The 22,420-nt window shown below is 43.9% G+C and overlaps 2 protein-coding genes across 3 annotated transcripts; one reads left to right on the top strand and one right to left on the bottom strand.

Moving 5' to 3' along the window:
* Positions 1-574: 574 nt before the first annotated feature.
* Positions 575-17,585, bottom strand: LOC116776006 (ras-associated and pleckstrin homology domains-containing protein 1). 2 transcript variants are annotated; one of them, XM_032669122.2, is made up of 7 exons: positions 17,153-17,584; positions 16,594-16,654; positions 14,193-15,691; positions 3,932-4,117; positions 3,213-3,354; positions 1,526-1,621; positions 575-1,446 (listed from the first exon to the last, which is right to left on the bottom strand). In XM_032669122.2, the coding sequence occupies exons 2-7, from the start codon at positions 16,631-16,633 to the stop codon at positions 1,301-1,303; spliced, it is 2,109 nt and encodes a 702-aa protein (XP_032525013.2). In that variant the 5' UTR covers positions 16,634-16,654; positions 17,153-17,584; the 3' UTR covers positions 575-1,300. The 2 variants fall into 2 exon arrangements, with proteins under 2 accessions (XP_032525013.2, XP_032525083.2); XM_032669192.2 differs by lacking the exon at positions 16,594-16,654 and having other exon boundaries at positions 17,153-17,585.
* Positions 17,586-20,578: 2,993 nt separating this feature from the next.
* Positions 20,579-22,329, top strand: LOC133320098 (uncharacterized). The gene is made up of 2 exons (XM_061527041.1): positions 20,579-21,505; positions 21,598-22,329. Exons 1-2 carry the CDS (start codon positions 20,579-20,581, stop codon positions 22,327-22,329), a joined length of 1,659 nt encoding a protein of 552 aa, XP_061383025.1.
* The last annotated feature ends 91 nt before the right edge of the window (positions 22,330-22,420 follow it).

Here is a 22,420-nt window from a genome sequence, read left to right as displayed (position 1 = left end):
CGTGGACAGCATTAGAAGAAAGCTGGAGTAATATCTCGCAAGAAACCATAATTAAATTAATCGCTCGCATGCCAAGGTTGGTTAGACAGGTCATTAAATGTAAAGGTGCTATTTTGATGAAAAATGTGTATAAAATCACTTGTTTATTTTTTCAAACATAGTATTCTTCAAGACTTCATGTAATTTAATTTTAATTTTGAATCTTGTGTGCAACATACATAATATAATACAAAAGTACTAAAAATATTGAGTTTTATTTCTTTTTCTCCATTTTTTCATAGTGGTCTCAAACTTTGTATACGACAGGTTTGCAACACTGAAGCATATTAAGCGGTTTGTTGTATCCGGAGATGTCGGTTCTCTGCGAATATTCATAATACTCAGGTTTTAGAAAATTTCAAATTCTCAAGTGCGACGAGTCTTAAAAATATATGTCATTTTGTAAGTCCGCTGCTTGGTCGTCTGTTGTTGTTGTTGTTGTTGGCGTGGGTCGCCCTCTGCTGTCTCGGGAACAAGATTATACTAAATAAAACGGAAGCGTTAGTTTTGTGGACATTTGATTGATACTCCAGCATCGTTACTCAGTATTTAATACGGTTACATGAGGCGGAGGGCGGCCGGACGCGGGCGCGGCGGCGCCCCCGCCCTGACTCGAAGCATACAATACAATACGGTCGACTTATAGAGCGGGCTCAGCACACGGCCGGCCCGCGAGACACTTACACTACTGACGACTCCAGAAACGATAACCTAGGCATTGGCAAGTGTGGCAGACGCCGGACCTATGACACTAACACTACGCTACATTAAATGCTCGGGAGCCCTCCCTCCCTCGGGCGGCTGTGCCTTCCTTTGTACCTCTTCATATCAGAAGCCTCCCTGACGTCGTATCACTTCACATTTGTATAAAATATAAAAATTGTATAAACTGGCAATATCAAAAATTTAGGAATGAATTCGTTAGGAACGACTCCCCTGGCCGCCGAGCCCTGGCCGCGGCGGGCGGCGGGCGTGTTTCGGCGTCGCATGCGTCGTAACCTGTCAGTTCGTCCCCACCACACGGGGAGCCGGCTTCTCCCTACCCGCTACCCGCTACTCGCTACTCGCTACTCGCTACGTACTTATATAATATGTAATAATAATATTGAGCAGACGTCGTCGACGAACATTCTTACAAAAATAAGGCTTTTCTATGAATATCTATTGACATGTTTGGCGCCCGGCGGTCGGCAGCGCCGGCGTCGGTCCGTCGCGTGTCAGGACTCCACGCCTCTGCCCCGCCCGTCCGTGATGGCGTTCTTCAAAACAGCAGGTCGGTGTGCGTCCGGGCCTCGCTCCAGGCCCGGGCGTCGCTGGCTCCGCAGGGCCGCACGTCCTCCGACCTCTCGTCGTCCTCGTCTCCGCACGCCGCCGAACCGTTCTGAAGGGCCTCGCTCCGTGTGGGTTCTGTTATGATAAGGTCACATGTATATTACGAGCCGCCTTGCATGTGTATATCACTAGAGGTGTCCTGATCTTCGTCGACCTTGATGCTCCTCAGCGGCTCGCCTCGGCGCCAGTCCCAGCACGAACGTGTCCGCGCAGGTCTTGCTGGGAGTGTACCCGCACAGAGACGCCGACACTTGGGAGGGACAGACGGACACACATTAATATTATATACAACACACACACTAACTGAAGGCTACCCACACTACCGAGCAACTAGCTGACAGAACACACAGGAGGCCATGAGAATACACACAGGGATGTAGCAGGTGTAGATACAGGTACAGACACGCCGGCGGGCCTTGCTGACTGTGGTGAACACTGTGAGGTGAGGAGGGGGAGGGGAAGGGGGGGTGACGGACTGTCAACAACAGACAGTTTGATGTGTCTGGAAGAATCTTTATCATTAAGGCCGCTCAAATATTACTTCAGATTTACAGGCGGCGGGCGAGGGAGGTTTATTCTGTCCTCTTTTTTGAGGGTGAAGTGGACGACGGGGTGGACAGCGGGAATTGGAAAACATAGGTTTTATACATGGCTGCAACTAGAATGAGACGTGGATTCGTGAAGTCCGCAGTGACCAGCTGAAAATACGCGCTGGCAGAAATGTGTAACGGAGCAGGAAGCGAGCGACCGCTGTTAGTGAGGAGCCGTCTGCTGGGATACTGACACAGAACTATTGATGATGATGATGATTACGGTTAGGGGAAGTGTGCGAGCGGAATAGAGGAGCTTCATGGGCACTGATGGTTATTACGTGACTGCAGCGGGCCCTGCTCCGAGAACATTAGTTGTTGTTCAAAACACGACCGACTCACAGAGGTTGTAGTGTTGGCGATGGCGTCTAACAGTCACCGCGTGGAGTGCAGCGTCGCTAAGCATCGTTAAAAGGTGAGTGATGTCACTCACAGTCCTCTACCCTAAACCATGTTTCACTTCTAGAATGGAAACTGATAATCGTGAGTCTAAAGTTGAAAGTGCCAATCTTTTGTGAGCTTTGTACGAACTTCACTCACTTCCGCGGACAACCCGGAGGGCGGCCGGTTGTTACAATGAACCTGCTCACATTAAACTGGTCGGGCCGCTGATACACAGTAAACTACGTTTTTAGTTAAACTCGACTGGCGCAGTAATTATTTTTCTTATACATTTCAGTCCAGTCCAGTCTGTTCGTAATGTCACGTGACTTCCCGGGAGTCGGAGTTGGAATCCCACTCGGCACAATAAGAGTTGTTCACTTGTTCAGTATAATTTTTAGGGCCAATTATTTTGCTTTTCTTAACTTTTCTAATTCTCCGGACTTGTAAAGTAACGAATAATCTGATCATTAATTATGACACAACTTAATAACTATTTTCCACATCGACCATCTGCCGCGGACACAAGGAATTGCTGGATTTCTTTTATGTATAATTATATCCGGACTAGAGCGACGGCCCAGGGAGGAGACGTGATGACGTCACGAGACAGGGGAGATACAGAGTGAGAGGGGGAGAGACTAGCGACTACGACATGGTGTACCGCAAGTCGTCACACGAAGGTCTCGTATGGTCCCGGAACACGAGAGACGAGCCGGGGGAGGTCGGGGCGAACTGGTACAAGACAGACGTGGAGTTCGGATTATAATATATGACAATCAGCACGGACGAGTCTTGTAGGCAGTGTGCGTCGACACCTCATTATAACTTCTGAAGGGGTGTTGCAGTGTGTCTGTGTGTGTAACTAACCTATGTGTGTGTTGGCGGCGAGTGTTCCGGGCGAAGAGGGGGCTGCGGGGGTTGCAGGGGCTGCGGTGCCGTCCTCCGCCAGGGAAGTCTCCGAGGGGTACTCGAAGGTGCGGGTGAGGGAGTCGTCGAACTGCAGCTTCAACTGGAACGTGACGTCACAGTGTTACATCTCTCACATGCACGAGGCTGGTCGAGTGTTCAGTAATGAGAGTGAGTGAGTGTCGTTATGTTTGCGTATGGATATGCCGTGGGCCAGGAGTCCGTCAAGCCCTGTGATAGTTGCTGTGTCGTTTTGTATGTATGTCCCCTCATCACGGTGTCTTTGTGGTCGTATCGCCTCCTTATTATGACGGTTGTGATGATAATGTGTTCAAAACATTCAAGGTATCCCGATTATTATATAACTATATGTATGATCTTAACACAGCTCACACCTGTACCTGTGGCCATACAATTCAATAGAAAGGAACCTGAACACTGTGTGCGTGCGTGCATGTGTTTGTGTTTGTGTGTGTGTGTGTGTGTGTGTGTGTGTGTGTGTGTGTGTGTGTGTGTTTGTGTGTGTGTGTGTGTGTGTGTGTGTGTGTGTGTGTGTGTGTGTGTGTGCGTGCGTGCGTGCGTGCGTGCGTGCGTGCGTGCGTGCGTGCGTGCGTGCGCGCGTGTGTGTGTGTGTGTGTGTGTGTGTGTGTGTGTATGTGTGTGTGTGTGTGTGTGTTTACCTTTAGTGTCCTGCTGAGGTTCGGCGGTCGCGAGGCGATGGAGGAGCGTCCGTTCATGAGAACGTTGTCGTTAACGAACTTCACGCTCACAGGAGACGGCGGGGACGAGGGCCGCAGCTCCTCCTCAGACTCAGAGCCTGCCTCCAGGGCCTCGGGGCGGAGCACCACGATGCCCGCCTCACCCGCCTGGAAAACCAACATACACGGGTCAAAATAGGAACCACACATAGTTCTATATAATGTATTGTAAGCGAGGCGTCCAGGCGGCCCTCACGCGCGTCATTAAGAGTGACGGCCAAGACAGGTTAACTGACCAGTGGCTAGTGAAGATTAAAATTAATGACCATACAGAAAAATTATGATGAAATTCCAAGCTGGTAGGACTCTGACATGTATAGCATATATTTCAAGACGTAAAGTTCTCTGCTCGTGTTGACTCACGGATGGATACGTATACACGAGATACATGTTTGTTACGATTGATAACAACTCCCAATGTTCTTACTACAAGTTTCCAGAGTCAACGTAACGCTGCCGCGGTGGTTTATGAGTGCAATTCGACAATACGGTCGGTGTTTACGTCATCGATGTGAACTCATACTAATTGTACTGGAGACTTCCGAGGCGGTAGTATAACTGGTGTATCTGGCATCACTGTCAGACATTTGTTATGTATTTAATAAGTATGTTAAAATGTTGCCAACAAAATAAAAAAAATATGGCGCTAAGAAATTACAAGAAAATAAAACTTTTACTTATTATAATAAGACAATTAAGTGATTACATCACGTGTGGCTGCTGATTGAATACATGTTCAGTTTTGTGTCTCACTCACACAGCACACCGCCGACGGCTCACTCTAATATTGATTAATTGATATTGACACACGCATACAGACACACATACACTCAGACACAAACTGATAGAGACGTTGTCCAATAATGATAAGGAATACGTGGCACTTAGCAAGGAGACGAAAGGCTGACGACGGAATATACACACGGACGGAGAGGGGGGGGGGGGAGGTTAGGTAGGAGAGGACAGGAGGAACTTGTGTTTAATGAGATAAAAGCTTATAAAAGGGGTCAAATGATATTAAAAAGTGATCATAAATGTCCTCCTTATTACTACACACATTGAATCAACAATTACTGAATTAAATTAATTGAATACTTTCTGTAATATAGCATACTCGTATGGAATAGACTAAATAGTAACACGGTGAAACACACGAAAGAAATTCCGAGAGACACGCGAATGGAGCCGCGGTAAAGAACAAGTATGTCGTCTGTAGACAGACTAGTACACCGACCGCGGTCTATAATAAGGGGGACCTTCATATATATAATACACTTACACGGTGATCAAAACAAAAAACTAATGACAACAAACACAAGGGAATAGATTGTGGACGTTGATAACGAAACGATAATTGAAATATATTAAAAGTTAAGTTTATGTGTGATGTGTTGACGGAGTTCCTGCTGGGGTGGCGAGAAGACGGCGAGGAGCGAGCCACATGGACATGTTGGATAGCTCTGCATAGTGTTGTTGTATCTGTATGTATAATATAATACGAAAGCCGGGTGAGCTGGCGCCTCGCCTCCTCGCCACGACACAGCTGAACCGCTGATGTGTCTAACATGGCAAGCGTGAACTGATGTCGAACGTATCAGAGTATTTATGGAGCATGTTGATAATATCGCTCCTTAGAGTCGAGTGTGGAGCGTGGTGTTATCACCGACGCTCGTCCAGGACGATAGATAATATTAATTATCATTACGGGCGATACAACACCTGCCCACTAATACTGCTCAGTCACGACACCAAACCGTGTTATATATATAAAGACTGCTCGCGGGACACACGAGCAAACTGTACCGTGTAGCTAATGACCGCCCCGTGTCTCCGTCCGTCCTCCTCGGGTGGACTTGACGCGTGTTCATAATAGTATTATGTAAATTACACAGACACGTGACATCAATAAGACGAGACAGACGTCACGAACGGATCACTGTTGGCTTTATAATATACTATGAGATACGATGTCGAATACCGTTTATTAATTGTACATTAGTACCCAAATTTTTTATTTAATTTAATCGGACTCATTGGTTACGGAAGATGAGTGGTCTCGGTAATGACTATACGAACCGCTACAAGATCACCGGATCCTCGTAGTTCTTCATAGCTACCAGACGAGTCGTGTGACGAGTTCCTTCCCCAGATCCTCACACACTAATCACATGGCACGACTTTAATCCTTTTCCATTTTCTGTCGGGGACACCCGTGTCACCAGCCGTCAACTCTCCATACCTTCTAAGACATGTTTAAAGAGAAAAAAATCTGACGAGGTGTTCTTTTAATTAACAAGAAACAATATCATAACTATGAATATGAATATTATTTATCACACCAGTAACTAGCAGTAACGGCAAACATCACCGCCGCCTTACTGACATCAGTAGTTTGATAACATATGTAATGATACTCGTACTAAGGTAGCCGCTACCGGCGAACGCAGATTCATAGTAACATGATTACAATAAAATAACCCCGGCCGTACACGACGCGGGACTGGCGACATTGTTAACGTAGTATTGAGTGCAGGCGTCGTGCGAGGAACCATATCTATATCGACCCAACATATATGTAATATAAACATTTCATTGGAGACGTGTTATTCTTCCGTTGCGCAACATTCCCCCGAGCCCGGCCGTGTGTAACGTGTGGAGATGACGTCACCCAAACGTGTTACATTTCCGGTCTCCACTAAACATCTGTCATGGCTCGTAACCGGCTCCGCGGACAACTAACCTTACGGCGATCAAAGAATCAATGCAGACATCGTCAGGGTAGAAGACTGTATAGATCAATACAACATATTCTGTACATATATAGTTCGGTAATGTTTTAACGTACTGTCAATTATTATTAGGCCTATATATTTTATATCATACAGTTTATGTCCTCACTGCCTCCAGCCTACTTGATATTGTACACAGTCAACGTGTGTATGTTATGAGGTTGCCTCTCAGTTAACTTTAAGCATGACGATAATCACCTATTGAAGATACCACTCGCTGTACTGTAATATTTATCGGCGAGTGTACGTGTCAGTACGTGAGGAACGCTCCACGACGTGGATTCCTTTCTTATAATGACCGATTGAAATGTTGAAGTGACGCGGAACAAGTGTGACAAGTTAAATAACGCCAGTAATATTAGTAACGAGTGATATCTTCCACACAAGTGTAACAGGAAACAAGCCGCCCGCTATCTCTGGTACAGCGTTCGACCGCAGCGGGTTCTTCCTTGTTTACTCCGTCATAATATAACTCGGCTTGTTTTCGCCTCGCAGTAATCGCTCCAGTTAATTGAGTCTAATATTTCAAGTCTTCCTTATTGTTCTCCTCTATACAGATACAATTTATTTTATCAATAAATCACAGTTCGAGGTAAACTCGGGCCGGAGCTGAGTAATTGTAGATTTGAGAAATTTGTAATAATTTTATATGAATAATAAAGTCATTTTAAAATTGCTAATAAATAGAGAAGCAGTTGTTTGTAAAACAGTAATAATAATATTTAGTAAAAATATGAATTAATCATATGGAGTGGGTCAGATAACGTATTTGGTTCAGGAGCAAACGAGCGTCGCGGTCGCAGCGGCCGCCGGCCCGAGCCTATCAGAGCGGAACGACAACACACACACACAGACAGATACCACACACGTACGCTCATCTTTAAAGTCATCCGTGTTATGTAAGCACAGGTAGGGGTCAGTGTGGACCCCCTGACCCTCCTGCCACCCTACTATAACACAACGTCCGTCGGCCGTAGCACATGACAGCTACCACAGACGGCCACATTAACAGTTACTTCTCACACGCAATATAGCTTATCATTAAACCGGTACGCGGGTGCCCCTCTCACCGGACCGGGTCAACAACAGATGGACCGGGGATGGATGGCGTGACCGATCACAGCAGACCCGTCACCGGCTCGGCTTAACTTATAATACAAATAGTGATTGTCCGACGTCAATAAATTCAGTATGTTATCAAGTCATGATTGTTGCTATGATACAGTCGCCTCCGGTACGTCTAGGGTCCAAGTGAAGCTCGGTCGATGGTGGTGACGGCAGGCGCGCGAGGTAGGCGATATAGCCGTTACAGGTAGTTATCAAACAGCGCGTTATCAATTGATGCAGTATCGGTTCTCGATAAAGCGAGCCGGCTCTACACGACGGAGCGAAACAAACGACTTGACAAACAGCCCTACAAATGATAATTAACAATGAAAACAAAACACGATATTTATTACAGAAGAAAGTATTCTGATATAACACTAGACATATCATTATGCAGACTTTCAAATGTAAAGCGAGTCGTGTCTAGCAGTGAGCCAGGGCCGGCCGTCCTCCGACTGACGGACACCACAGGAGACTCGGCATCAGGTTGGGAGACACCGTATTTAAAGCATCGTTCGGTCCGAGTCTCTGGCTATTTCTATTATATAAACCGGTTCTGGCCGGATTCCATTCCCGGCGGGGTGGACAGCTGGTCACGCCTCGTAGACTTATCCGACGACATAAGGATAGTGAACGTCAGAGTCCAGTGCGACTAGTGAGGAGTCGGGGACAGCTCATTATAGAACATTATCCGGATTATAATAGTATCTTATCGGATATGAAAACAGATAACAATAACACGAAGAGTCCGGTTCGCGATATTGCTTTATTATAACGTAATATTTTTTAGCGTCTTTTATCATTCAGTACAGACCCGCGCCACGTCACTCCACATACTCTTTCCATTACATAACTACATCAATGTCCATTCAAATCAAATTAAGTTTTTCGGGCACTAGCCGTTATTCATTATTTTATATCCACATAATGCCGACGAGTCGGTTCCTCCACAGACACTTTCGCCTCCTCTGTCCGCTGACCCGTCTGATCACGGTCGCTCTGAAGGAGCCGAAACGTAGGGAACATGCATGTAGATATAAAATAATAAAAAATCCGTAGTATCCGAAAAAACTGTTCAATTTATATGTGCACACGCGAAAATCTTACAATTAGGTAACATCACACTGTCATCCGTGTAACAAATGATGACCGAATATATCTATACTAGTAATATTTTAATGAAATGTTTAAATTTAGTATCCTATTTAAGTTTCTATCACAAGACACGAGCGGACTCAGACACTGAGTAGTTTTATACCGAATTCCTTAGCTTTTAATACTTTAATTAAATTATTCCTTCCAGACGTCATTACATACAATTTTAAGTTTTGGTAATACTTCCCAATTATTGTGTAGAATATTTAAATTGCTTTTTTTTGGTTGCACCATCAGCTCTTCGTTTCCCTTCAATCCAACATGTGATAGAACTCATGGCGATGCAATGTTCACATCAAATGTTGAGAGCTCTCTATCACAAATAACATTCCCTATGTCACTCACGTTGCTTTATCTTCATACGTACGTACTGACTCAAGAACTATGTTGTGATTAACTATTTATATCATTTTATATAAAAGCATTGCAACTTGTAACTTTCTGATATGGGGGGAGGCTTTGATGTTTCAATAAGGCCCAATGACGTCATGCACAAGGGCTTATAGTTTATTTTAAGTACATTATTACACCGCACATGATTTTACCTCCATGAACAGGGGACGTCAGCTCCACAGCCATGAAAACTTCCATCTAACGCTGTATATGTATATTGTAATCATGACATTTTCAGGTATTTCTCTAGTAATGCCACATTTAACTGATGTACAATCTAAATTCTTTTGTGTGTGCTTTAATGACTCTTATGACTCTAGTGTTGTTGAGCTCAACTGACCGATGGCATATCCTTCTAGGAACTTGTTATTTAATAATGTAATTTAGATTTTTCTATAACAGTTAGTTATCTAAACAGTCCAGTAATCGACGTGGATCGCGTAATCTACTGGTTATCTCGAGGAGGCGGCCGGCGCACGTCTCACATACTATACTGACTACTGTAATATATTATGACAGGTAAGTCGTTGTCACGCTTTAAGATAGATGTTGAACACTTCACGAGTTCGATGCTGAGAACTGAAACCCCCAATCTTTATTCCTATATTAATAAGTATACTTTACGGCTCGTTCATTAACGACGTGTCGGTCGTTAACCCTCGACTTTATGTATTTATTATAATTTCGGCGAGTGTCTCGGACCTCTGACACTCCGGACGTTATAGAAATAGAAAGTTTGATATGCAAACAAATAATACGAAAGTGACTTCGAAACAAGACGACTGACTCTCACCCCGCACACTCCGCGGATCAAAACAATATACTCTGCATTATCATATAGTAAAGCGGGTCGTCCTTCTGTCTTCGTAATCTCTCTCTATAACCTTTACGTAACGTTTGTCGATGGCTCCCCCTGTCTCTCTTCTACTCTCATTCTAACTTAAGGTCGTGTGTTTGTGGCGACTGTTTTGTTATTCACGTCGCACTGAGCGCCTCCTAGAAAGCGTCATCGTATCGCGCCTAGCACGTGTGTAATACTTATTGGACTCTGTTAATTATTATTATAATAACAAAACGTATAATGTCCGGTGAGGAGTGTCGTACAACTTAAGACCTCGTCAGTCGTCTAACTGTCGCTCTTAATTTAACAGCTGACCTCGAAAAGTAAAGAAACTTTGAGATATTATTTCCGCGAATTGAGCATAACGAGCGAGGCGACTAACAACAGTCCGCGGCTGCGCTCGCTTTACTTAATTGATGTCTCGATACATTTAAGCCGTCGACTAATTTTAAAACTATATTTAAAGGTATCGCTCGAGGCCGTTCAAGTGACATTTAGACGCAAAAGGACATTAAAATAAAAGGCCTTCACATTCGATTCTAAAATGTCACTAACAAATGATGACGTCACTGAATGTAGGGTGATGACGGACCATCAGCCGGGAGCCGGCGCCGGGGCTCGGAGTGTGTTCATTGAATGTGTTCCGTACATAGGCAGGTCGCCTTGGGTGGAGCTATGTTTTATCGATCTAACAGGAAGCGAGTGTATTGTTTCGTGAGCCCCGGGTGATTCAGTGAGCCCTCATTGAATCATTATTATTAAAAAGGGAACAACTAATGGGGCCTTCGCCTGCGAGCTCGCTGTCGTTTACCGCTTTGCCGTATTAAATCCATTTGCAAACGAATCTTTCTAACAGCAAGGTGTCAATACAACACCCTCACTCAGGTTCTGTTTTCACGAGTAAGTCCTGTAACGTGTTCACAGAGCTTTTGGAATGTCGGTGTTGTTATTACTTATTGATATATTAATTGTAAGGATCGCGTTGATAAAAGGTCATAATAAATATGATGTATAAGGTCATAATATGTATGTACACTGCCGGCCAAAAGTTTGAGACCACCTACATAAAAGTTGGAAATTGATGTAAAACCCAAAATAAAAAGCTGAACATGAAAGGATTTGTTGAAATATTTATTAGGTATGGCAAATGCGATGAAATATAAACAAAAAATATTAAACACTTCGACAATTTAACTTAAAATATATGTTGAAAAGCTAAACAGATTTTTCATCAAAAAACCCTCCCTTGCATTGAATCACTTTGTTGACAAGTCTTGGCATGCGGGCAATCAATTTGTCTATTGTTTCTTGTGAAATATTGTTCCAGCTTTCTTGCAAAACTCTCCACAAATCCTCTTGTGAGCTGGGACAACAACTGCGCAGGTTTCTGTCCAGCTCTTCCCACAAAAGTTCTATAGGGTTAAGGTCGGGGCTCTGAGGGGGCCACACCATGTTTTTTAACACTCCTTCTGCTTCTTTTTTATCTAAATAACCCCGGCACAATTTGGAGCTGTGTTTAGGGTCGTTGTCTTGTTGGAAAATAAAGCCATCTCCAACTAGCCGAAGTCCCGATGGTACAGCATTACACTCCAATATTTGTTTGTACTGCTCTTTTTTCATAATTCCTTCGACTCGTACCAAATCTCCAGTTCCACGGCTGGAGAAACAACCCCAAACCATAATGGAACCACCGCCATGCTTCACTGTGGGCAGGATACAGTCTGGCATCATCTTTTCCTTGGCACTCTGCCGAACAAAAACACGTCTTTTGCTCCCAAGCACTTCAAATTTGGACTCATCTGTCCATAGAACTCTTTTGAAGTCTTCTTCACTCCAGTTTCGATGAGGAGGGCCCACTGCATTCTCTTCTTTTTGTTTTGTGGCTTTCAGAGAGGTTTTCGGACGGCTACGCGACCAAATAAATTAGCGTCTCTTAGTCTTCTTTTCACTGTGGTCAATGACACAGGTGTAGACCGGGATTTGTTCACTTCAGCGCGGATTTCTGGTGCTGTCAGGCGTCTATTTCGCTTGCTTGTTACCACGATGAACTTATCCTCGCTAGAAGTTGTAGCTCTCGGCCTTCCCGACCGCGATCTGTCTTGATTACTGCCAGTCTCCTTGTATCGGGTTATTGTGTTATGAACACAAGTCTTCGACAACTTGTGCTGGGTAGCAATCGCACGTTCAGATTTGCCTTCGTTGTGTAAAGCAACGATAACAGCACGAGTTTCACCGCTAATTTGGCGTACTTTTCCCATAATGAGATGTCTTCAGTGTAAGAACGACGAGCTCAGACTAACCAAGATTGAGAAATATTTACTCCATGGAAAGTCAGGTGTTCACAGTGTTTTAGGGAAGTTAAAATTTCCTAAAACTCTATTTACACAAAACAAAGCCCAAATAATGAATAATATTCAGCAATAATAATATTACAATGACTTCAGCGCGCGGTCCGCACGCGGCGCCCATTGATGTTTCTAGACAAAAGACCCTTGTACGATGATAACATAAAAATAAATAGAAATGATGGCTTCGAAAAGTAGTTAAAGTCCATTGTATACGCAGGTGTTAACTTAATTGTTTATCATACTATGTATTTATAACACATTTTATAAAGAAATAATATTTTAACTTGTGGTCTCAAACTTTTGGCCGGCAGTGTATGTATGTATGTATGTGTGTGTGTGTGTGCGTGCGTGCGTGCGTGCGTATGTGTGCGCGTGTGTGTGTGTGTGTGGGGGGGGGGGGGGGGTGCGCGTGCGTGCGTGCGTGTGTGCACGGCGATAGGGACGGAAATGGATTCGTGAAGACAGGAAATATAATCGGCGGAAAACAGGGGAAGCAAACACCAGCAGCGAAGCAGTAACTGACTTTAAATGTAACGTGACGAATGCCGAGGCCCCTGATGCCTCGTCGATGACCGTGCTCAGTTCACAGAGCGGCCGACGCCGAGGCCGCGGAGGGTTTCAAAGCGGAACTGAGTTCGGTTCATTACAACGACCGTTCGCTATCGAGCCGCTCACATTGATACTTTCATTACTCTACTTCTCTCATTCAACAGTTATTCACTTGATCAAGCTGAAATGTTCGGTTCATACTAATCTCATAACGTCATCTCTCAGCGGTCACACTGCTATATGTGGGCCTTTACAACCGATATCAACATATGTGAGCTATAAGTTAGATCTTCGTCACCAGATCGTGTTTTTGGTAATCAAGGGTTAAACTTTTCCCAACAACCGATCATTATATATATGTATATGCATGTCTAGTCGAGACGCTTCCTCTGTGTCATGTTTCAGTGTATTACTACAACGATTCAATCAACACGTCCTAAGGCACGGCTCGCGTCGATGTGTCCGGTCGTTCGTATTCAGCGGGCGACAACTTTCCTCGTTTCCATATTTCGATCGTTGAAATCGAGAGTGTCGCACTTGTGTGGGAGGGCGGTTGGAGAGCGAGGTCTGCGCGTGCGCATCGCGTTCGTCATGAGCGGACAGAGGTCGGACACTTTCACCGTCCGTATTAAATATTCATTGTAGATCGACATAGAGGGTTCACATTAAATACTAATGAGACGGTGATCACACCCATTACGATCTCGCCTGTCATAACAACGTGTCTAACACACCACCGTACGGTCCCACGCGAGGACTCCTTGACCTCTCACACAGATCGCTCAATGTGGAAGGATAGAGAAGCGCTGTATTGATAAAAAAAATTGCGACAAAACAGAGGAGCTAAAAATTCGTTCGGAGAGATTCCGTCGGATGCGTTACGTAAACGGCTAACGTTTCGCTAACTCATTAATATTAAATTAAAACTAATTAATGTTACCCACGAAATAACTCTGAGAGACCGCACCACAGCGTCCGACTGTACACTATAAAGTACTGACCTTGAATATGTTCCTCCTGTTGACTCTCCTGATGGTGCCGTCGTTCTCGACGTAGTCGGGGACTTCCTTCCGGTTGGAGAAGTTGAACACCACGGAGGTGGCGGCGGGCGCGGGGGGCCGCGGGGCCCGGGTGGCGCCCCAGGGACTCTTCACCTCGCCGTCTCCTTTCTGTTTCTTCTCGAGGTCGCCGGTCCAGGCTCGCTCTATCCCGGCCGCCCCTATCTTGGAGAAGGATCTGTCGACTTTAGATTCGTCAGATTTCGCGGAGGTAGCGTGGCCATTAATCGTCGGTTTCAGAGGAGGTATCTTTGGCGTCTCTGTCTGAGGTGCTGGGGCGGGCCTCGCGTCGTCCGCGTCCTGCGCCACGGCGGGGTAGGGAGTCGTCGGAACACTTTCCTCCGTCGGTGTTGTCGGTCGAGGGTCGTGCGGGGCGGAGGTCGTCCGCTCCTTATTCTGCGAGTCGTCCTCTAAGGGCGGCGGCGATATTACGATCCGCACGTCCTCCGGCTTGTCGTCCGTCTCGTCCTCGGCCGGCTCGAGGGTCTGGGCCGGCATGGGCCTGATGACGCCCACTCGTCTCGCTCGACCCACCAGCACCGTATTGCATGCGGCGAGCGGCGGTAAGTGCGAGCCCGTGCCTCCCGACGTGAACGAGTAGAGCACGGACGACCCCGCCCGTGCGATGCTTTCCAGAGCCCGCTTGGACACCTGCTTGGTCTCGCTGGGGGCAGGCGTCGTCGACGTCTCCGGCTCGTCTATGGCGGAGAGGTCCGTGGCGGCCGGGCTCGGCGAACGTCCTCGGGGCTCCGGGGTCGAGCTTCGCGGCAGGGATTCGAGGCCCCGCAGCACGGCGGACACCCGAGCCGCCGGGGCCGTGCGGCGTGGAGGGGCGGACTCGAACTTTCTCAGGGTCGACCGGACCAGGTCAGCCGGGGGGCGCTCGGCCTCCCGGAGCAGAGGCGCCGGGCGGCGGGGAGGTCGGGTGGCCCTCGGCGTGAGGGGCGGCGGTGAGGGCGGCGGCGGCGGTGGCCGAGGAGGCGGCTGGAGGGACGACTGTAGCTGAACGTGAGGAGACTCGTCCCGGGAGTCGAGGCGGCTGAGGGCGTCCACGGACCGCGCGCGCTTCACGGATTCACGCCGCGGGACGGGGGCGGAGTGCGGGCCGGAGCTGGGGACCGCCATGGACACCGGGCGGGCGGGCCGAGCGTGCTGGCGAGGGGCGGGCGGAGGACGCTCGTCCAGGAGGTGTTCGAGGGATGCGGCGCGGCGGAGGACAGAGGGTCGTCGGCGCGGCGCCTCTCGGAGGGCGAGGCTGAGGTATCTGGACTTAAGACGCTTGACGATGCCGGGCCCGTAGCGGAGCTCCTCGTCGTCGTCTGCGGCGGGCGGGACGGGCGGCGGGGGCGCGGGAGGAACCGGCGCCAGGGGGGGCCGGGCCCGGGCGGCACGGCGCTGCAGCAACTCGCGCTTCCATTGTGGTAGAGTGCCGTTCGACATCCCTACATCAATAATAATAATTGTGTCAAGTTCCCTGTTTTGTGATGGTCGGCCTAACAGCTGACATCATTATACAAGGGAAGGGACTTCTGTATGTGTCGGTCATGAACTGCACATTGTCGATAGTAATGAAGTTAATATTTTTTTGTTTGTTCCGTTTAAAATGTTATCTTCCTTTACAATTTCCAACTGCCTGGGATGTGATATGTTACTTATGATTTTTATTAGAATACTCTGTGTGAAAATTTTGAAATGTATAATTTTGTTTTTGATTAATAAAAAAATTTATAAAATATATGTTTAGTATGTTATATTATTGTATGTAACTAATGGATGTTAATTGCCTTGTAAATTGACAATTAATTACATGTTGTAATGAGTTGTCATAACAATGACAGCACGCGTCAAGGGAGACCGGTCGGTGATATAAATGTATCGTTAATTAATAACTTATTACTATTATCACACACTGCCGCTACAGTAACACAACACATACAGAACAGTGTTCACTACAATACATTATCTCTATATGCCGGTATATCTTTCAGTGTGAGTGAGTTTCTTCTCACCTCTCCCGTCATCATAATGTTACATTTGACACCTCATGTCCAGGTCACACACTCATCATGTTATACAGAAATATTTGTTATGGAGCGAGTCTATTACACTCTGAGGCTCCAAAGAATATCAAGAATGTTACATTTTAAAAATAGCTTTAAATTTTTCTTATAGTATAACAAAACACATGCAATGTTAATGAAGCTGTATGTAAATATACATCAGGTATTCTTAAAATATGCAAAATTAATTTAAAATATTGTTCATAGTAAGACATAGGAGATATTTTATTAAAGTATGGTACTTCATACACTATATATATATAAGCTGAAGCGAAATGACTCACCAAAGTCCTGTGAGGACTCGAGAATGGTCTCCACCATCATCCTGATGCGGACTGTGACAAGCTGGTGTGGATTGCAAATAAAACAATTAAAGCATCGCAAACACACAACAAAAAAAAAAAAAAATAAGCAAATAACACACACATCCTGTTGACAAGGACTGAATGATATCAATGGTGTTGTTGGATAACATTGATTCTTTTTTTTATTTGAATATTCATATAGGAGGCTTTTGTTGACACCTCCTCTAAAATATTATAAACGGGAGCATAAATAATAAGCAAATAACAGTAATACTTTGAAGTACTATATAAAGAAAGCAGGCCGATTATTTAAATATTTAAAGTCACATATCTAGTACAATAAGCGGTTTTGAGTAAAATGATAGTCGAGAGTATTTGTTTTCAATTGAAATATCTACCTCAAAATAGCGAATCAATCTTGTCGATGTAATGTCGGACGCAAACAAACAAACAAATAGCATACATCGACCTCTGCTCCGTCAGCGGCCATCGTAAGCCGGTGCATTCCATTCCGCCATGCTTCGCATAACTTGCTTACCTATCAAAAATCCATCGGAGTTTTCACGACAAAATAATTTCCTCCCAGCACCGCTTACAATTCCATATCAAGCGTAGAATCAACGGGCGCCGTTCGCATACACTGACACGGTAGAACTTCACACAAAAAACGCACTGTTTTTCAGAAAACTAGGGGTTGGATGGGTTCCGATTTCCTACAACGGACGGTCGATCACACGCATTGATTCGGTCTTCGTATACAACAAAAGAATGCAATGTTATATATGTACGCGTCAGATCCAAGCCTACTTAGTGATTATAGAAAACATTGCAAGATTATTTAAAAACGAAGACAGTTCAAATAAACTCACTATAGAAAAATACACGACACACGACCACCATTTCAAATATATAAAATGACACTAATTATGATTATGTTATTTATGTTCTCCGTCTATGTTATCTGTGAAGTGCCAACTTTGTAATGTCACTTCGACGTTACACTTGACAAATGAAACGACAAGTAATCGGGGCATAGACAATTTAGAATCCAATGGAGATTTTCCTGTTTTTCTTTAATTAAAAAAAATATATATAATTCCATAGTCTTTTATCTTATTGTATTAAGTTTAAGTAGATATAATTAAAATTTATTTAAAGGTTGGATATTATAAAGGTTTGGAAGTTGTAGAATATTTATATTTTTGAATACTTTCATTTGTAAAAAAATTTCACTTTTCAGTCCTTAACATTCCTATTCCTTAATTACCATGAAAATTATATTGGTATCATTTGGAGTAACGTGATATTATAACGTAACGTAACGTAACGTAACGTAACGTAACGTTACATAGTTTTTTGGTAAGCACTTATTAGAATAAAATTCTGTTTTATTGAAATTAATTGCTTAAATAGTAAAAGTTTTTGTACTAATACAATACTTTATATTTATTTTTTTATATTTCAGTAAACCATTTGTGTAACATGAACAAACTTTACTTTGTCTTTTAGTTATTATATAAATTACTTATTATCACATTTGATCATGACTAAAGATTGAGTTATTATAAAAATTAGAATATCTGAGAGTTAATACTAATGATAAACTTGCGTCTTTTAGGGAAATTTGTTATTTCGTTTAATAAGAATTCGTTATATTTATGTATGTATTATAAATAATAATAATAAAAATATGTTAATCTATAAGCATATTTACTTTTAACTTTTTAATACCCTTTTTCATTGAAGGCCTTGTAAATTACAATTTCCCTGTTGTTGTACTTTTTGTTTAATGTTATTGACATTATTGTATCTAGCAATACAGCCTCGAGCGATATTCAATTATTCGCTCAACCTTGTTATTTTTTTATTTGCAAGCTTCAGTTGCGAATCATTACAAATAATAGTTAATTATATTTCAAATATGTATTTCTCTAAATTGGTTTTCCGTCGAAACGAAATTCAGTTCGCTTTTTACGTTTTCATTTTGTGAAAGTCTATCGGTGTAGATTAAAATATACATAGATTAAGATTTAATTTTTAACTACTCCTCTCGTTCCGTTTGGGGTTTAAAAATACAACTTTTTTTAGAAGATTGTTTCAATCTCAGAGACGCCTAATATTTTATAATAGCTATCAAAGTGTTTAAAAACTAAGCGGTTATTAATAAAAAAGGCACATATGGGATATTACAAAATTGTTTTACAGTAGTCTCATACTAGCCAGAAAGCAGATTTCCCGTTTAGGTACTTTTCACAGTTACGAGATATTCAATTGACATAATCCTTTTCCTGTTGAACTAATGAGAAATTAATTGGTTTGGTTCAGCCGGTTCGGAAGACGTTTAAAGATGTACCCTCGCCAAAGAGATGGAAATTTAATTAATCGGGTGAATTGCTATTGAATTCTGGAATTTTTCCTTAACCGTATTCCATTTGGAAAAACGTTTTAACTGATTATATACTTGTTATGGAGAGAAATAAAAAGGTATTTAAATGCTTAATGTTATGTATATTTCCCTGTTCTATCTCTTCGCTTTTATTATTTAATCCATTCACGCCCAATCCTCTCATGTCACGCAGTGTACAGCCTGTAATGGTTTCGAGTTTCGTTAAAGCTTCAACAGAGATACCTACCAAGGGAGACACTTCGTTAAGTGGCATTTTATTTAACAATTTTTAGACGGTAAATTTAATTGCGTCACTCTACATAAAAAGGTAATGGAACCATTACAGGTAATTCCTTCAGCGGAATTCTACGGAGAACGAAAAAGCGTTTTATGGTGTCGATTTTTTTGAAACTTATCTTTTATATTTCAAAAGTGACTTATTACTAATTTTGTTGAGTTATTTTTTCAAATAAAATAAAACTATAGAAGTTATTTAAATATTCTGCACCTATTTTTTTTACCTTTCTAGTGAATCTAAGCGTTGGTGAGTTTGAACCGCAGGGACGCTCGATGAGTGCTCTCTAACGATAGCCGCGATATAGTGTTAATATTAAATATAATTTTCATTTAGGTTTCTTAGAAATATAACGTTACTTATACAAATAAACTAATGAAACAGAAACTTGTTAAAGTTAATCAGACATTAATGGGTTTTTAATCTACTATTACTTATCTTTAATGTTTATTATTAATCTTCATTGCATAAGAATAGTCTCATTATCATTGTGACATTGTGAAGGCCCGAGTGTTTCACATTTAAAAATTTTACGTTGCCAAATTCTAAATGAAGAAAATTAATAAAAAATTCTAACAAGTGCGAGTCGGACTCGCCCATGAAGAGTTCCGTAGCAGCAAGTAGATGACATATATAAGTTGTTGTAGTGCGTTGTAACTTTGATCGATGTTTTATAAAAAAACTTACTTGGTTTTACATCGTGTTTGTATAAACGATAAAGTTATATATGCGGTTTTTGAAATTATTTCTTAAAAAACTAATAAAGATATCTCGTTCAAACCAATTTTCATTGAAAGTTTCCATTGAAATCTACGGCATATATTATTTTTAGTTTTCTCACTTTCTTATCGTAAAAGTTAGAGGGCCACACACACACACGCTAATTTATCCACTTTGGAAGCGTCTATCTTTCAAACAATTGATTTTGACGAAAAAAGGTTTTAGAAACCTTAATATCTTTTTAAAGCCCAATCCAAACACAGCCATCACGTCTAGGTTAGCTGAAATTATTTTTTAATCAGTTCCATGTATCGAGTCCCCCCTTGAATTTTTAAATTTATTAATTTTTATTCAAAATTCGAATAGTGGTTACCAGAATACATCCACCTACATAGTTTCAACTATGTAGGCTTGACAAACTACTCACAGTCGCCGTCTCTCTAGACATAAAGGCCGCCTTCGATAACGCTTGGTGGCCTGCCCTTTTCCACAGACTCAGGCATATCGGCTGTCCACTAAACATCTACGGACTCATTCACAGTTACACACAAAACCGCACAGTCATGCTTGACCATTCCGGCTCCAGGGTGTCTAAGACCATGTCCAAGGGCTGCATTCAGGGTTCGACCTGTGGCCCTCACCTATGGAATATTATCCTCGATGAGCTCCTGGAAATCGAGCTGCCTCCGGGCTGTCAACTCCAGGCCTTCGCGGACGATGTTCTGCTGGTTGCATCAGCGAAAACCGCGTCTGATTTGCAGGTTAACATTAACTCTGCACTTCACACAATCACCGGCTGGGGCAAAGGAGTCAAGCTCTCTTTTAGCCCCGCCAAGACACAGGCTTTAGCATTCAGCGCCAAAGCCAAACAAATACTCATCACCATGGACTCGCACACAATTCACTTCCAGAAGAGCATCAAGTTCCTTGGTGTGATTCTGGATGATAAACTTAACTTTCGCGAACACATCAACCACATCGTCTACAAAGCAACAAAAATTTTCAACAGACTCTCCTTCTTCTGCAGACATACATGGGGGGCCCACCCAGAAAACATACGCATTATATACTTGCAGGTGATCCAGCCTATCATTACATACGCAGCCGGAGTGTGGGGACATGTGGCCGATAAGAAGTGCGTGAGGAAGAAACTCCTGTCTATGCAGAGAGCCTTCGCCCTAAAGGCCATCAGAGGATTCAGGACAGTGTCCACCTCTGCTGCTCTCGCACTCGCCCTGTTCACCCCCTGGATCTTAAGGTCAAAGAGGCGAACCGGGTCGAAGCTACGCGCCTCACCGGCTCGTCCCCACTACTTCCGGCTCACATCACACTGGAGTCTCCAACTCCTCCACATCTTCTCCTTCATCCAGCCCACAGACATACATACGACTCACACACGTTCTGGACCCAAAACGAGGTCCAGGAATTTCAGTCAAGAGCTCACCCTAACACCACCCACACCTTCACCGATGGGAGCAAACTTGAGGATGGTACGGTCGGGGCGGCCTTCGTCAGTTATGATCGAGGACGCAATCCTGTCAGTAAGAAGTTCAAGCTCCACAACAGTTGTACTGTTTTCCAGGCTGAGCTTCTAGCCATCCTAAAAGCTTGCGAATGGGCCTCTTCCAACCAACATACACGCACGGTTATTTATTCAGATAGCAGCGCTGCCATTCTCGCCATCCAGAACCGCAGCAACACACACCCCTTGGTTGCGAAAATACACTCGACAGTACACCACACGTCCGGGTCCATCGAGTTCGCGTGGGTCAAGGCCCACGTGGGCATAGTGGGGAATGAGGCTGCAGACACCGCTGCCAAGCGGGCGGCTAAGCTCCACAAAGCCCCGGACTACACACAATTTCCCATCACCTTTATAAAACACTATACACGATCACTCCACGCCTCAGTCTGGCAGTCTCGATACGAGAGCGAGCCACAAGGACAACACACTAAACAACACCTCCCTACAATTAAACACATCATTAAATTACACTCACTTGCTCACAACACATTCACACTTACCCAGACACTTACAGGACACGCCTACACAAAACAATATTTACACAGGGTTAAGGTCACGGAGGATGCTGTCTGTCCGTGCGATGGCACCACGGTGCAGTCAATGGGTCACGTGCTCGAGGACTGCCCGCGGTTCATCGCCCCGAGATCCGACCACCAGATTATCTGCAGCCACGCCGGGGTCTCTCCGTTCAACATGGCCTCCCTTCTGGAGGACAAAGAAGCAACCATATCCTTCATTAAATTTTCCGAATACATTATCAACCACCTCAAAGCTTTTAACAACACTTAACCTCAATGTAAATTCTTTTCCGTTTCTTTCTTGCTCCATCTCAACTAAAAATCATGTATAAAACTAATTATTAACATGTTGTAAATACATA

The sequence above is a fragment of the Danaus plexippus genome, assembly GCF_018135715.1.
Source record: "Danaus plexippus chromosome 3 unlocalized genomic scaffold, MEX_DaPlex mxdp_34, whole genome shotgun sequence".
Classification (NCBI taxonomy): domain Eukaryota; kingdom Metazoa; phylum Arthropoda; class Insecta; order Lepidoptera; family Nymphalidae; genus Danaus; species Danaus plexippus.
The sequence above is the reverse complement of the archived record's forward strand: the minus strand, read 5'-3'. Positions and strand labels throughout refer to the sequence as shown.